Source organism: Erpetoichthys calabaricus, chromosome 1 (genome assembly GCF_900747795.2).
Source record: "Erpetoichthys calabaricus chromosome 1, fErpCal1.3, whole genome shotgun sequence".
Lineage (NCBI taxonomy): Eukaryota > Metazoa > Chordata > Cladistia > Polypteriformes > Polypteridae > Erpetoichthys > Erpetoichthys calabaricus.
Window position 1 is genome coordinate 226718027 of NC_041394.2, and position 17397 is coordinate 226735423.

General features: G+C 37.2%; 1 protein-coding gene across 1 annotated transcript in view; it reads right to left on the bottom strand.

The window, feature by feature from the left end:
• tbc1d22a (TBC1 domain family, member 22a) overlaps positions 1-17397 on the bottom strand; it is a 328538-nt gene that overhangs the window by 147451 nt on the left and 163690 nt on the right. Inside the window, 2 exon segments of the mRNA XM_051928637.1 lie at positions 5389-5464; positions 15852-15958. Coding sequence (XP_051784597.1) covers positions 5389-5464; positions 15852-15958 — 183 coding nt within the window.

Below are 17397 nucleotides of genomic sequence, written 5' to 3' on the forward strand. Positions count from 1 at the left end.
TTTAAACATCTGAAGCAGTATTCTTACAATCTTTCTGGGATGAAGGATTCTATTTTTAAAAATCTGCCAATGCAGTTCAATCAGTAAATTTCAAAAAAAGTAAATTATAATATATATGTAGTGCTGGGCAGTATACAGGTTCATACCAAAAACCGTTTTTTATTTTTGTTATGATATGGATTTTTCTTATACCGCAACACCGGTTTAAATAGCCTAAACAACATTCGGAACGTGGTGCAGCGGGAAACTGTTTAAGGGGGGACCTTTTTCACTGCTGCACCGCTAAACAGGCATGCAACGGAGTACATGTGTTAGTGGAGGTACTGAATGTTGAAAATGGACAGAGAACATTCTGAAACTGAAGCTGTAGCAGACGATAAAGTTGAACATGATGACACAGAAGAATATTTGCCAAAAAAAGGAGCTGTGTCTGTTGTCTGGAGTTACTTTGGTTGTAAAAGGTCGGATGTGGACCATTACGTTTAAATGTGTAAATACTGTTTCTATACTACTGGATAATACTGCAAGCCAAGTTGTACTTGTTTTATTTTTTTTTTTTCAATACTGTGTAATGTACCTGGGTACTGTGTAATAGTGTGACAACATGTTGAATTTATTCTCGACATTTCCACTTTAATCTTGATGCTTATGACGAGAATAAAGTCGACATGTTGATTTTATTCTCAACATTTCTACTTTATTCTATAATATTTAATTTACTATATTTTCTCAAACCCCATCATAAGTTATGTGTTAAGTGTTCCCCAAGCCATGTTAATCGCTACGTGCTTCTTAAACCGAAGATGTGCTGGCGCCCTGTTCAGGATTTGCTCCTGCTTGTTGGGATGGCATAATTAAACATGTATAATGAAGATTTTTTATAAAGTTCTGAACACTCCGTGGTCTAAGTTTATAACTAGTTTTAATTTCACAAAGATGTTTATTGTGTGGTGATTGGTTATGTGGAGAAAGAAAAACGAAAAATTGGAACTGGGGGTTTGGTACGTCAGACAGAGACAGCACGCATGCAATTAAGAAAGCCCGCTCAGAAGAACATCAATTGAATTCTGTGTTCGTGTCTCCAACCACCAGATTACGAACTCAATATTTACACAATATTTAAGTTAAACCTGTGCAATACCCATTCATACTATATATCCAGTTTTTTGGAGCCTCGTCACACCTGGCATAAAGTTCTCTACACTGAATGTACACCTGGGGACCTCTTACTGCAAGGGAGCAGCACTACTGTGCATGTTTAATACCTGCTTTAATGCATTTCATCATGAAAATTTATCTTAGCATTCTACATTTTCAGAGAACAGGAATATCATGAAGTGAATGTATTCTGTGCAGTGATCGTGGCCTATGCCTCCTCTTGGTGCAGAGAAAGTCAGTTTAAGAAGCGAGTAGCGATTAACAACTGGGTCAGGGAACACTTAACACAAAGCATTTAATGTGCTACATTAACTTATGATGGGGTTTGAGAAAATCTAGTAAATTAAACATTGATTTTAGGATGAAGTTTAGTTTACGACATTCTACTTTAATGACAAAATAAACTATGAGAATAAAGTGGAAATGTCGACTTTAATCTCGACATATAGTTTGTTTTTTTTTCTTCATTGTGTCCGTATTTTTTTTCCCACTGTAGCCCTAATACACTTCCGTAGGGTTATACCACAAATAGCATTATAAATGCAAGTTGCAGTTTTATTATTTATGTATATAGCTTAGCTTGAAGCAAGATCCATATTAATGCAGTTTGCCTTAATGATGGTTCAGTTTGTAAAGATGTCTCACCAAGTTGCACTTGTTTTATTTTTGTTATATTTTTTTAATTTGGTGAATACTGTGTAATGGCACCTGGGCTTGAAGGCTTTAAAGTAATAGTGCAACTTCTAGTAATAATAATATTATTTATTTTATCGTTATTATTTATTAGTTTAAATATTACGCAGTTTAATGATGGTAAAGTTGTTTAAAAAGTCACTTTAAAGTGTCAGTGGACAAAGATTGTTAACATTAACAAAGTGTAGTTGATTTACAAAAATATTTACTATTTATTCATTTTCTAAGACATGTTCAGTGCCATACAACTTTTGACAAGCACCTCTGGATATTTTACTAAGTCTAAATGCCTCTTTGGATGGTTGAAAATATGTTGTCAAAATTTTAGTTTAAGTTGTTTGCAAACTTTGTTCAATAAAAAGGCTCTATATTTTGACTGCAACTGTCATGCAATGTGATTCCTTCTCTTCATTAGTGCCACCCCCTTGAAATCTATCACTTTATGGGGCTATGCAAACCTGTGCACATTAAAATGTTTTTTATACAATGTACGATTCTCATGACAGCGGAATAGGTTATTCTTAGCCAGTAATTGCAGTGGAAAATATGGTTAACATCCACTCATCCATAGGGAAAAAATACCATCCAATACAGTGAAACCAGTATAATTTTGAAAAATGCCATGATATAGAATTTTGGTCATACCGCCCAGCACTATATATATGCATGTAGTATCATTCAGGTGCATTCAAGGGCTGTGTAGGCAATGGAGCCCTCAATGGACTGAGTTCAGTAGGTAGGTTCTAGAACCCACTCAGTCTACTTGGTTGTGGGGCCTGGACAGGACTCTAGTCCATCATAGGAACCACTCTCTCTCATGCACAAACATAAACAAACACACACCTCATAAAGTGTGACAATTTTCATGTTGCTATTAACATAATAAACAAATATCATTTATAATTCATTCCTCCTTTGCTTGATTAGGTTCAGCCAGAGTAATTTTCATTAAATGGGACTTGCAAAGCTATTCAGTTGTGAATTTAAGTAATCAACGTAAACCTCAAAATGAATGTTTGCAGCGCATGTGTGTCTTTTATGCCATTTGGTATGGAATTCATAAAAGCAGTGTTAATGTTTATGATGAGCAATCTTTTGGAATGTCAAAGACATAACAACCGGTTGGACACATAGACAAACACAGGTACTTGTCCTTATTAAGGTGTATATTATGGAATAACAGAAGTGAAAGGCAAACTTTATTACAGCCAATTACTATTATGGATATCAGGTAAATGAGGCAGTTGGACGGTAAATTACAAGGTGATCAGATTTTCAAAGTCCCAAACTGCGACACTTTAACAAGTATGCCCACAAATAAAACCCATCCGAATAATGCCAGCTTTATCTCATCATCATTAGAGGGGCTTCATGGCACAAATTAGCATATAGGATTCACAAATGAACATATAAGATTGCACACTGTGCTTGAAGTAAAAATAAATGTTGATGCTTTGTTTTTGCCTGGTTCTTGTTCCTCATTGCTATGCTGTTTACATATAACACAACATGTTAATTGAGCTGGGTTCTACCTTGAATATCGTGCACACTGCTGTAAATATATTGTAACAATATTTATTTTGGTGAAGCTTTGTTTGCAGCACTGAAAAATGTCATTTGATTGGCTGACACTTTGATATTCTTCAGTTATTGATAGGGACTAAAATTGGCTGTTCCTGTCACCAGGATTTATACATTGAATCACAAGCCAATTTCAGTGTCTATTCTGAATTAAAATGAATCATCATTTATTATTTACAGAGCTACCACTTTGAGGTTTTCTACACAACATTGCCACCTTCATTCACTTAAAATAAATTTAGAAAATAATGCATAGTTGTTTCAGGTTAGTTGAACTGGTATTGCTAAACTGACCCTAGTATAGGACTGTTCCTGCCTTGTGCCTTATGCTGGAAGGGACAGGCTGCAGCTTCCCTGTGACCCTGCCTTGGATAAGCATGTTAAGAAAATGGATGGAACAATGCATAGTTTAAATTAGAATTAATATTTATTTTATAGAATAAGACCATTATTTTTTCTTTTATCCCCTGGGTGATGTAGTAATAATAACAACAATATTACAATTTCATTTTCATATGAGATAATTTACATCGATCAGCATTTTAGGAAAACAACCCATTACTGGTAACAGAGCTGGAAAATCTGCTTCATTGTAGCCCCAAAATAGTACATATTGACCACAATGTATTTTTGAATGATGTTTTCATTCAGGATTTTTTGATTAAAGTATTATTGTAAAAATGCATTGTCAATTTTGAAAATTTTTTATAACTATTACATAAATTAGGCTAATGATAATTTGTAAATTGCTATATATTTTTACTGGCCAGCAGTACATAATTAAATACATTTTGCTTTAATCTTCATCTTTCTGTCAAAGGAAAATATATCATTTAAACTCTAGGAATATCTACTTTATTTATTATAATTCTAACACATTTATTTCCTGATTAGTCAAAAAAATCCTACCGGTCCCAAGTTTTGTTACCTGCAGAGCACAACTTTTACTACTTAAGCCACCCATTATCTAATATTTTAATGTTACCGGTTAATTTCACCGACTAAAAAGTGAGTGAATAATTATTACTAGATATAAAAGCATTAATGCTTTACATTAGATATCTTATATTAACACACACACTTCTGATGTACAGCATGAATTATACCAATACACTCATATTCATATAATAACAAAACCTTATTTCAAAGTATAGAATCAGGGGGAAAAATACATATCAATTCAAAATCCAAATATTTTTCTCTTAATATACCATTGTTTACATATATATGTTTGAAACACATAGCATTGCTTAGTTAATAATGTACTCATTAATTAAAGAAAATATCAGGAGAAAGTAACCAGAATAGGCCAACATTATCTACTGGATAAGTAAAGAATTCTGGACCAGTGACTGCCAGCATTTAATGGAGGTATTATTCAAGTAGAAGTATGTAAAACAAAGAAAACCTCTTTTTAAAACTTAAGAAGATTTAATCTGAAATTTCTTACTTTTACTACTCTAGCAACAAAACGAAAGTTGTTATAATACATGCAATTAATTTAAAAACAAAATACAGCATTTAAATGGATACAAAAGCTGCAGAACATTCAGCAGTACAATCACTCTAAACAATCCTTGTTGCTTCCCTCAGAATTAAAACAATCACTGAGTTTAATTCGAACTGAATGCTGGCTGCCTTTTGTTTGCAGCCATTACTCTGCAGCAAAAAAATTGCCATTGAATTTTGATTATATTGCCTTAATAAAAAGTAATGAAAGTGGCTCATGCTCTAGTAGCTTTCCCTTAAACGATACACAACAGTGAACTTGCAAAGGCCACAACGCAGAAGAGTTGATTGAGGATGACACATCATCTAAGAAAGGCCACACTAGACTGTCATGGTGGATGGCTGCGCTGATATTGGCTAGATTAGTTGGAAAGGTTTTTGTTAAAGACTCTCGACACAGAGTTCTTCAGCTCTACTTAGGACTGAAAATTGACATTTAAGACTTACCATCGATCCGACTAACAAGTTCTTCCAAAGCTTTGACTTTCCTTTGAATTCCAGGCTGAGCAAAGGTATAGTTGTCCTTTGAAAGGTAAACAGACATAAAATATTACTAAATCTTAATATAATCAAGGCACAAATTATAACTATATGAAAAAGTTTACATTTTCTTATAAACAATTTTAAAAGGATAAAAATATTGATGGACATTATTTATATAAATTATGCAAACTTACTTTAATGTTTCCAGTCAGTGCATTACTTCAACTAAATACTATTCTTGCTCTTTACTAACCCTCACAATTATTTGACAAAGAGATTCTTTATATGCTGTACCTTTCCTACTCTTCACAAAAAAAAGAAAGAAATCGGACCCGTACTATGTGAGGGCATTAACATGTTTTGCTATTAAATTATGATTTTTATCAAGGATGTTATGGGACAGCAATTCAGCTAGATTTGAACTGCATATGTAAATCCCCATGGGACTGTTTTTACTAAGGAACAAACCTATATACAGCACTCTGCTCTTTTCAAAAAGCAATATGTATCCAAATACCAGCAGTACTGTTTCATCTCAGCCTGGCATTACATAGAACTGAAATATTGCTTTATATAATGCTATTTCATACTATACTATACATATGAAGACCCACTGGACAGGCCTTAAGAAATATTAATAATAAATCAATATTACAAAGATGCAAGCAAGAGAGAAATGCTGTATAACTTATTCATCCATCATCTGAATCAACTCCCAATACTGGATTGCTTAGAGACCTGGCACCACTGGATACAAGACAAAGATCAATGCATCTATCCAGTATTAGGCACATAGGATAGCAATACATGAGTTACAGTATAGGGGTGTGTGTGTGTATGTATGTATGTGCATGTGTGTGTGTGTGTGTGTATATATATATATATATATATATATATATATATATATATATATATATACACACATACACACACGCACATACATACATACACACCCCTATACTGTATATACATATACACTGCTCAAGAAAAATAAGGGAACACTTAAATCACACACTGGAGCTCAATGAGTGAAGTATTCAAGTGGAAAGTTTGTACTAAGTAATACTGTGCAATTCGTTGAGAACAAAATGATGTAACAACAATCAATGGAAACCAAAATCATTAAGGGCTGGATTCAACGTCACACTGAAAATCAAAGTCAAATATTGAAAAGACAGGCTGATCCAACTTGCAGGAATTTCATCACAGCACCTCATAATGTGACTAAATAGTGTGCATGGTCCCCACGTGCCTGTATGTTCCCCCAACAATGTCTGGCCATGCTCCTGATGAGATGGCAGATGGTGTTTTGGGTGATCTCCTCTCAGACTTGTATCAGGGCATCAGTGAGCTCTTGGGCAGTCTGTGGCATAAGATCCCAGACATTCTCAATTGGATTCAGGTCTGGAGAAGGTACGGGACAGTCAATGGCATCAATGCCTTCCTCCATCAACAACTGTCTACACACTCTGGCTACATGAAACCAGGCATTATCCTGCACCAGAGGTAACCCAGGGCCCACTGCATCAGTGTACAGTTTGACAATGGCTCTAAGAATTTCATCCCGGTGCCTAACAGCAGTCTGTGTACCATTGCTTAGCATGTGGTGGTCTGTGCAACCCTCCAAAGATATGCCTCCCCAGACCTCACTGACAAACCGGTCATGCTGGATGATGTTGCAGGCTGCATAACATTCACCACATCATCTCCAGACTCTTTCACGTTCATCACATGGGCTCAGTGTGAACCTGCTCTCATCTGTGAAGAGAACAGGGTAGCTCTGCCATTGGCGCCTATGGTACTCTCTGGTTAAAGCCAATCGAATTGCATGGTGATAGGCTGTTAGCACAGGTCCCACTACAGGACACTAGGCCCTTATGCCACCCTCGTGGAGTCTGTTTCTAATGGTTTGGTCAGAAGTATGCACACCAGTAGCCAGCTGGGGGTCATTTTGTAGAGATCTGGTAGTGTTCCTCCTGTTCCTCCTCGCACAAAGAAGCAGATACTAGATTTGCTGCTGGGCTGATGCCCTTCTATGGACCTGTCTGGCTCACGTTGTGTAATGCCCCGTCTCCTGGTATCTCCTCCATGCTCTTGAGACTGCGCTGGGAGACATAGCAAACCTTCTTGTGACGGTACATATGGATGTGCCATCCTGGAGGAGCCTGTACTACCTGAATTGGATGCAAGTACTGAGTAACGAGCAAGCTAATACATACTTATCTTACTGAAGTAAAAATACCTGCATTATTATTATTTCAGCACCACTGGGTTGAAGGCAAGAAACATAAGTACCCTAAGTTCTTGTCTATAAGCCGCGGCTTATCTAAGGAAAAAAGTTGTGAAAATGAAAAAATAGAATATCGGCTTATACATAAGTCCGGCTTATACAGTACAGTAATCCCTCCTCCATCGCGGGGGTTGCGTTCCAGAGCCACCCGCGAAATAAGAAAATCCGCGAAGTAGAAACCATATGTTTATATGGTTATTTTTATATTGTCATGCTTGGGCCACAGATTTGCGCAGAAACACAAGAGGTTGTAGAGCGACAGGAACGTTATTCAAACATTGCAAACAAACATTTGTCTCTTTTTCAAAAGTTTAAACTGTGCTCCATGACAAGACAGAGATGACAGTTCAGTCTCACAATTAAAAGAATGCAAACATATCTTCCTCTTCAAAGGAGCAAATAAATCAATAGGGCTGTTTGCTTTTAAGTATGCGAAGCACCGCGGCACAAAGCTGTTGAAGGCGGCAGCTCATACCCCCTCCGTCAGGAGCAGAGAGAGACGAGAGAGAGAGAGAGAGATAAAAAAATCAATACGTGCCCTTTGAGCTTTTAAGTATGCGAAGCACCGTGCAGCATACTTAAAAGCTGCACACAGAAGGTAGCAAAGTGAAGATAATCTTTCAGCATTTTTAGACGAGCGTCCGTATCGTCTAGGTGTGCGAACAGCCCCCCTGCTCACACCCCCTACGTCAGGATCACAGATAGTCAGCGCAAGAGAGAGAGAAAGAAAAGTAAGTTGTGTAGCTTCTCAGCCATCTGCCAATAGCGTCCCTTGTATGAAATCAACTGGGCAAACCAACTGAGGAAGCATGTACCAGAAATTAAAAGACCCATTGTCCTCAAAAACCCGCGAAGCAGCGAAAAATCCGCGATATATATTTAAATATGCTTACATATAAAATCCGCGATGGAGTGAAGCCGCGAAGGGCGAAGCGCGATATAGCGAGGGATTACTGTAATCCCTCCTCCATCGCGGGGGTTGCATTCCAGAGCCACCCGCGAAATAAGAAAATCCGCGAAGTAGAAACCATATGTTTATATGGTTATTTTTATATTGTCATGCTTGGGTCACAGATTTGCGCAGAAACACAGGAGGTTGTAGAGAGACAGGAACGTTATTCAAACACTGCAAACAAACATTTGTCTCTTTTTCAAATGTTTAAACTGTGCTCCATGACAAGACAGAGATGACAGTTCAGTCTCACAATTAAAAGAGTGCAAACATATCTTCCTCTTCAAAGGTGTGTGTGTCACATAGATAGAGAAAACAATCTCTAGCAAACAAATCAATGGTGCTGTTTGGCTTTTAGGTATGCGAAGCACCGCGGCACAAAGCTGTTGAAGGCGGCAGCTCACACCCCCTCCGTCAGGTGCAGGAGCAGGAAGAGAGAGAGAGAGACAGAGTTTGTTTTTCAGTCAAAAATCAATACGTGCCCTTCGAGCTTTTAAGTATGCGAAGCACTGTGCAGCATGTCTTTTCAGGAATCAGCTTTACAAAAGATAGCAACGTGAAGATAATCTTTCAGCATTTTTAGACGAGTGTCCGTATCGTCTAGGTGTGCAAACAGCCCCCCTGCTCAATCCCCATACGTCAGGATCACAGATAGTCAGCGCAAGAGTGAGAGAAAAGTAAGCAATCTAGCTTCTCAGCCATCTGCCAATAGCGTCCCTTGTATGAAATCAACTGGGCAAACCAACTGAGGAAGCATGTACCAGAAATTAAAAGACCCATTGTCCGCAGAAATCCGCGAACCAGCAAAAAATCCGCGATATATATTTAAATATGCTTACATATAAAATCACAATTTAAATGACCGCTATGCGCGCGTGTTGACTCGGCGACGCCCAGAGCAGAAAGAACGCGCTCCGGCCGCTCCAACCGCGCCACACGGGGAGTGAGAGAGACGCCAATATCTCACACTCTCTCCCCCCTTAAAGAAATTAAATGGGTGCGAGTGAGACCACTGACCTCCCTCCCTTCTATTAGTTATAGGTTATAGTACGTTCGGCTTATCCATGAGTCCGGCTTATCTATGATACGATTTTATTTTAAAAATTCGTATGATTTTTGGTCTCCGGCTTATACATGAGTCCGGCTTATAGACAAGAACCTAGGGTACTAGCTCCTTTGCAGGGAACAATCACATAGCCAAGCATAAAAATAATTTGCTGAGTGTAGTTTGGTAACAGAAACCTAAAAAGCAAGCATCAATTTGACTAAACCTATTAATAAAACATTAAAAATTATTACAGGCAGCACTGCTTATTTTCTGATTCATGATGATGATGTTTAACTCTTTTTTGCTCAGTTTAATGACAATGTTCTGACAAGGAGAAATGACTTACCCATGAAAACACGGCAAAACCAGGTTCCTGCCTTAATTGGGTTATTCACCTTAATCTGATTATGCATGCGCACTAATTGGTTGATAAATGGCATTAAGTAAAGTTTATTTAGCCTCCATATGTCTAGGGTATTCTCTGGGACCAAGAGGTGTCAGCCTTAGGTGTTTAGGCTACATACGGGAACAACTGTTAGGTGCTAAAGCTATTAAGTCCCCAGTAAAGTTCTGCAGAGTGAAAGGCTATGCACATATTACTCATAATTAGTGTTTACATGAGTAAGTGTCTGTGTGCATGTCCTCCTGTGTTTGTAAACGTTAGGGTGCAAGAGTAGGTGAACTTAAAACAAACCGGGTGACTTTCACTAACACCACAATAATACAGCATACCCCCCAAAAAGATGTTGTGAGAAATACATAAAAAAGTAGTAAACTTGCCTCAGTAATTTAAAATGTTTCCAGCAAACTTAACTTAGTCATCCAAATTTTCCATGATATGCTCAATGCAACTTCGTGTCTAGAAAAATACTTTTTCTTATTTTCTTTGTGCTTGCTGCTGCTAGCCTGTTTCTGGGTTGCATGAATAGGCCCATTGCATCCTGCAGTGTTCTGGGCATATCTTTGCTCATGTGTGCACAGGTGCAAGTTCTTTCTTAAGACTTGAAGGACAGAGCCCTTTTGGGTGATACAGTAGTTTATTTTTTGTGATGCAATTTAAAGCATGTGTGAACTTTTATATCTCACTATTTTGGAGTAGTTCTCGCCACTATTGTGACCACACTGATTACTTATGTACAATTAGGTCTTGGACCTTTCCCACTAAACAATACATTGAAAATTTATTTATATTCATTTGCATTTCTCTTTTTAGTACTGAGTATTAGATGTTGAAATATCTTGTCATATATTGTCATTTGTAGGTTGTTTCCTATGACAAAATATGTCGTTAGATTTTCATTTTGTGCGTGTTTCTTTTTATGGGATAATTCAACTGATATTTTAATCATCCTGGTGCTGTTAGTCTAATACAATGTGGAATGCCATCATTTTCCATGGCTCCTTCCTGCGGCTCACCATGATTTCTGTTTCTGTTCCATGGATTTCTGTTCCATCCCCAGCCTGCACATTTATGCCACAAACTCCACCTCTAGATGCTCAACTGGGATCAGAGGCAACACCATCTATATTCACTTTCCCAAACTCCATGAGATGAGCAGATACAAGCCAGGACTCCTTCGGAGATCCCTGGTGGCCATGTACTACTAGTTCCCCCCTTTCTCACTCTATCAAACACCCAGACTCTCTGTCTGGCTTTTCAGGATGGCTTCATTCCTTCTGACAGCATCTTTCAGCAAGGTAGGTGTGGCCCCACAAGAATAAATACCCACCTGAAAATAATTATTCATTATTGTTTTATAGTTTATTTTAAATTTTTATCTTTATTATGGTGATGTTATCAATGGTGCAGGTGAATTACATTTTTTTCATGGGTGCTACCATTTTATGGTTTTGGTTTTAATGGGTGTCACCATTTTACATTTATGTTCATTATGATACTATGAATGTGTTTGCTAAACACATAAAGGCAGGTGCCAGACCCGACACATTACAGTTGCAATGTTACCCAACATAGGAGCATAGTTAAAGTAGTGTACAAAAAGTGCAGATAGTAGTGAAGGAAAGACCTATTGATAGACTTAGTTCTTCAGCAAAAATATTTTGAAAACATCAGTGGTTATGACTATAGTTTTCACAAGCGACTACAATTGGGGAAATTCTTTGAACTTAGATGAACATTCTTAGAATTTTTACTGTTAACATACTTGAGTACGTGTGAGGACTTGTTTGCTTAAACCACTACATATCTCTAGCACTCACATTACTAGGGGAATCAGAGAAAAACAAAGGTTGATGCAGGTTTTACAGACTTAGAGAGAGTGCTGTCAATTTTATTTGTTCCTACTATTCTAAACTTATGATGCACTCTTCATTTGAATCTCCATTTCATTAAAAAAATTGCACTATACATATTCCTTCACAACCGTCTGCGTATACTATGTGTTCTTTTCAAATAAAATAAAGAAAGTGAATGAGAGGGTTATTGCTTGGTGTAGAGGTTATGGTAATCTGTCACAATGAAAATAAACGTAATGCCCATTTAGAGGAGGCAGGAACAGCTTTTGAAAAGAGGCCACAGAATAAACCGGGTGTTTTTCTTCTACCAAGTACAATATGACACAGTAGCTACAGACAAAACAATGATTAAATATACTTTATTTTCTTCATAAACAAATACTTTCTATGTCTTGGTAAAGATCCTACGATCGTAACTTTCTCAGCTGTCTGCTTTAAGGGAACATAGTACATTAATTTTGGACACACACAATCTAAATTCTACAGTGGATGCAAGATATTAATAACTGAGTATTAAATAATATTTCCTTGGTAATTTCAAATAGAAAATAAAATAATATAAAATTGAGGAGCCTTTCCCTTAAGTGAAACAAGTGCACAAGAATTAAAATATATCTGAAGAGCACGGGGAGTTGTTCCTCTAAGTAAAATGATGTTCATTAGAAAAATTATCATGCACCAGAGTCAATCCTTTTGGTTGAATCTGGTAAGCAAGGCAGTTGCTGAAATGGCTTTTTTTCCTTGTGCTTGTGACCCAGTGATGGCAACCTTGACCAAATTTTGGCTGAGTAAATGTATAATGTCTAAAAATATATGGTACAAAAACCTGGACAACAAAGCATATTATACTATGCAAGACCACTGATCCTTAAAGGATTATTTACAGCAGGCATGTCAAACATGCAGCCCGCAACAGAAATCTGTGCGGCCCGCACAACAGATCCTAGTTAGCACTGAACTTGTACAAAATGATTACTATTGTTTGTGATTGAATCATTCTGCATCTTCAGTGTTACTTATTGACTTTTCTTACTTCTGCCTTCTGACATAAGCGCGTTTTTCCATGGCATTAGGGTACCAGAAACGTCATCTGCTAGCATAGCCACGAACCTTGACCAAAGTTAATGAGCCGCAGCGTCACAACTGAAGTGCTAGGCTGCAGCAACGGGCAGCACGGCCGGCCTTAGGCATGTAAAATACTGTGCACCTGCACAGTGCCGCCAAATCCCAGGGGCCGCCATGCCAATATACTGTATATTGAATATAAAACAGAAAGAGAAAATAACGACACAGCTGACGGCAATGTGGCCGAAAAACATTGTGTTTCTTGTTAATTAGTACGCTGTATTTACAAATGTTGCTAGAGTCGGAGCAGTAAGCTATATGTAGTATTATAACGTTCTGCCGTAATGAGAATATCATGGGCCGCCACTTGGTTTTCAAGTTACGGACACGCGTATATAGAAGCGTGTCATGAGTACGAGGCGGCTATGCAGTGTCCGCAACGGATGTGGTCATCCGCCATGCATAAGATACTGTATTGACATTGCCAGGCGAAGGGGCCATCGATTCTCTCTCTGCCCAGGGCCGCCACGAGCCTAGAGCCTCCCCTGCTAAGAGGCTACACTACTGACTGAGCTGCTGAGACTGGTGTAATAAAAAAGGTTTTCTCTGTAACAGGAGAAGGGATGAAATAAAGGAGTAAGAGGGGGGTGGTCGCTTCAGTGCAAAACCAGCTACAAAGATTGGAATGTCTGGGATGATAGCGAAAGAATGTGCAAAAACTTGTTTCTCATAAAGAGTTTCAGAATGTTATGGGAATACAGTCAAGGCTATGTACTTGTTTTTCACTTCGAGGGGCTTCATTGCAAGCAACGCTTGTTATTGTGTGTCTTCTGATACTAGGCACCGTTTCAGTGAGGGCCAAGTAGAAGAAAAACAATACCGCGTCCCGTGGAAGGGTGTGTGCTGAAACTGATCACTTCTGTATACACTGCTTACACGTAAGCCATTTTGGGCAAGGACACTCAATTAGTATATAAGGGAAGGTTCCGCCCTCAGTTTCTTCGGAAGCTCAACCGTGGGGAACGTGCACACCGCCCGGTATTGGACCAGGCTCACGAGTTGATCCTCTGACGAGACTGACACGCGGGCTCCCTCAGTCTACTGGTCTAGGATGATGGCTCTGGGTCTTTTGATATTACTGTAAGTCAATAGTATAATTCATATATCTGTATTACTGTAAGTCAATAGTATAATTCATATATCTGTATTACTGTAAGTCAATAGTATAATTTATATATATATCTGTATTACTGAGAGTCAATAGTACAATTCCTATATCTGCATGTATATTGCTATTATATTGTATGTAACTGATATTATATCTGAACAAGTAGACACAATTGAAGTATTGGACCATTCCTCTCTGATTCCTGCCTGCTTATTTTCTGTTAAAACCTTTGAACCATTTTCCCAAAAATAAAACAACTGGCCACTGGGCAGAACTGACCATCACAAGTAGTAATAGCCTGCATATTTTCACGTTTTTTTTTGCTCTAGTTTCATGTAATTTTGTGCTAGTATTGCAACGAACAGTTAGTGCAGACTACAGCTGAAGATCTGAAGTGGACACGAGAAGTCGGTGAGTTGTTTATTAACATATTTTTCTGATTTTGATTTTGTAAAATTATTGTAGGTCAGGTGGCTTTTTTCATATCGGCTTATTTTACAATATAAACTTTGAAGTAAACTTAGTAAAGTAAAATTAGATTTTTGGAGGATTTGTTTTCCAACTTGAATTACTGAGCAATGAATTCAGTGAGCATTTTCATGATTTCAGTTCACACAAACAGGGCATTGCGCTGTTCTCTTACAATGTTGAGAATGCGCCTGAGAATATCCAAATGGAATTGATTGAAGTGCAGTCAGATTCTATTCTGAAGGCAAAATACAACGAAGTTGGTGTGCCAGGCTTGTATGCCTACCTGCCACCCTCGTATGTGCAGATCCACAAGTTGGCATCGAGAGTACTGTCAATGTTTGGAAGCACTTACCTTTGTGAGCAATTGTTTTCGTTAATGAAAGCTACCAAAACCACACATCGCTCAAGACTTACCATTGAGCACCTTTCATCCCTCATAAAAGTTGCAGCTGTACAAGATTTCAAGCCTGATATTGATGAACTGGTTACTAACAAGAGATGCCAAGTGTCGGGACAAAAGAAATAAATCTCACACTGTAAGGCTACTACATAAGCAATGAATATAATATAATGAATATAATATAATAAGGACCTAGCTAAGAGGCTAAGACTCTAATTCTACACTGTTGTATGGAGACTGTATGGAAATAAATTGCTTTTCTTTAAACTTCAAGTGTTACATTTTTAAAAGTTTTCAGTATTGGAAAGAAAGCTACAGTAACTTTGTATAATAGTATTTGTTACATTGCGGCCCGCTGACGCATGTATGGCAGTCGAAGCGGCCCACCAATGGTAGTAAGTTTGACATGCCTGATTTACAGATAGACATTCATCCAGGTATTTTGACCCAATACAGGAAATAACAATATAAATTTCTGCTTTGACAAATTTCAATCAATTAAAACAGTGAGAAAAACAGTGCATCGCTTGTACCAAATCAAAGAAAGCACACACTTCTATGTCTCATGATAAAGAAACCCACAATTCACTTTGAAAAAATGTGGGCATATTTATTATAGATTTTACTTTAAATCACCAAGAGGTGGAAGATTTTTGCTAAGGGAGAAAGAACTCTATTTCTGCACATCCTTTCTTTTCTTGAAGTCCCAGAAGTGTCTGAAAGCCATGAAATTAATCAGTTATCCCCAACGGCTGAAGACAGGAGAAATCAATTTACCTGAATGCCATCAAGCAACTTGCTCATGCACCAGAAACTGTCAGCTTCAATGTTCCGCAGAGCTTCTTCAGGCAGACTGGAAACATCAAAATTTTCCACTTCTTCCTCTGTTAAAAACAAATATATACAGTAGACTCATCACTGAGAGGACTTAAAATACAGATTATGAAATATTTTTATTTAATAAATTAACATATTAGTTACAATAGATTTTACATTTTTATGTGCTTTATATGTTTATTTTCCTAGTGAAACAAACATTAACTTGGTAACAAATTCTTGCTTTAGTGAAAACTTTTAGTTTCTTCAATGTATTCAACTCTATAACAGTTTTTTTGTGGATTTTATTTTTTTAAAGTTGTGGTTTCTCCAAATATTGTATGTCACACTAATGTGAGGTTTTAATAGAACATTACTTAGGGCTTAGAAAACATCAAATTTTAAGCCTGTTATATCATTACAGAACTCTATATAATCAACAAGTGTCATGTGGGTGAATTAAGTCAAGATAGTACATTTCAGCACTTTAAGCAATGATTAAAACATGGTATAATCATAAAACACATTTGCCTTAAACAGCAAAGCACCTTGAAGTCCATTTCCATCATTGCCATAAGCTAGACAATTAGTAATTGCCTTTTACTGGAAACAGCTCATCAGCAAGCATGTATGTATGCCAACATGCATACATATAACATAAAAGATAAAACCATCCATAATGGGGGAGAAAGACATGAGGTAATGTCATCTTTTCTTATTTACTGGACAGAAAGTTTCACTTATAACTAATCTGTACATGGTAAATTGTTTAGGTCCATGTTGGCAAATTCCCATTATTGCACTTCATGCTTCTGATGAAAGAGTCATGAACATTGAGGTTTGTAAAAGTACGTGGAACTGTCAATTCTCTAAGTGCTCTTTGAGAGAGGTTTTGATGACTTTATGCAACATTCTACACAATGCCCTTGAAGAAAATTGGCAGGGTGGGCATACTTCTGAAAACTACTATACCAAGAATTCTCCATTTTAATACTACGTCTCTTTATATGCAGAAGCAGTATATTAGAAATGGCTTTGTAACACTTTCCAGTATGACACACATAATTATTTCTTTTTTTTGATTGTTATTTAACTTGCAATTTAAAGCATGTACTGTATGATGAGACCTATACCTGTTAAGGGCAATATTTGGTCAGAGTTATAATGAATTTAAGGATTCTTTGTTATAACTTTATTCAGACATCAAAACCTACTCATCTCTATAACTGGAAAAGGTGGGACAATAACTTATTGTGATCTGAAGACATCTTTTGTGACTATTTACATAGCAACCAACATTGTATTATTAATATGTAGCCTTAGAATGCCGAATCTCACAGACGTACTACTGTTTATAAGGTATTATTGTATATAACTTATCCCCACCTTCCCTTCTATATCTATTACCTTAGGCAATTAGATGTAGTAAAATGACGAGCAGAAGTTAAGTTACACATAAAATAATGTATTATTGAGAATATTCATAAATAATAACAAAATGCAAAGT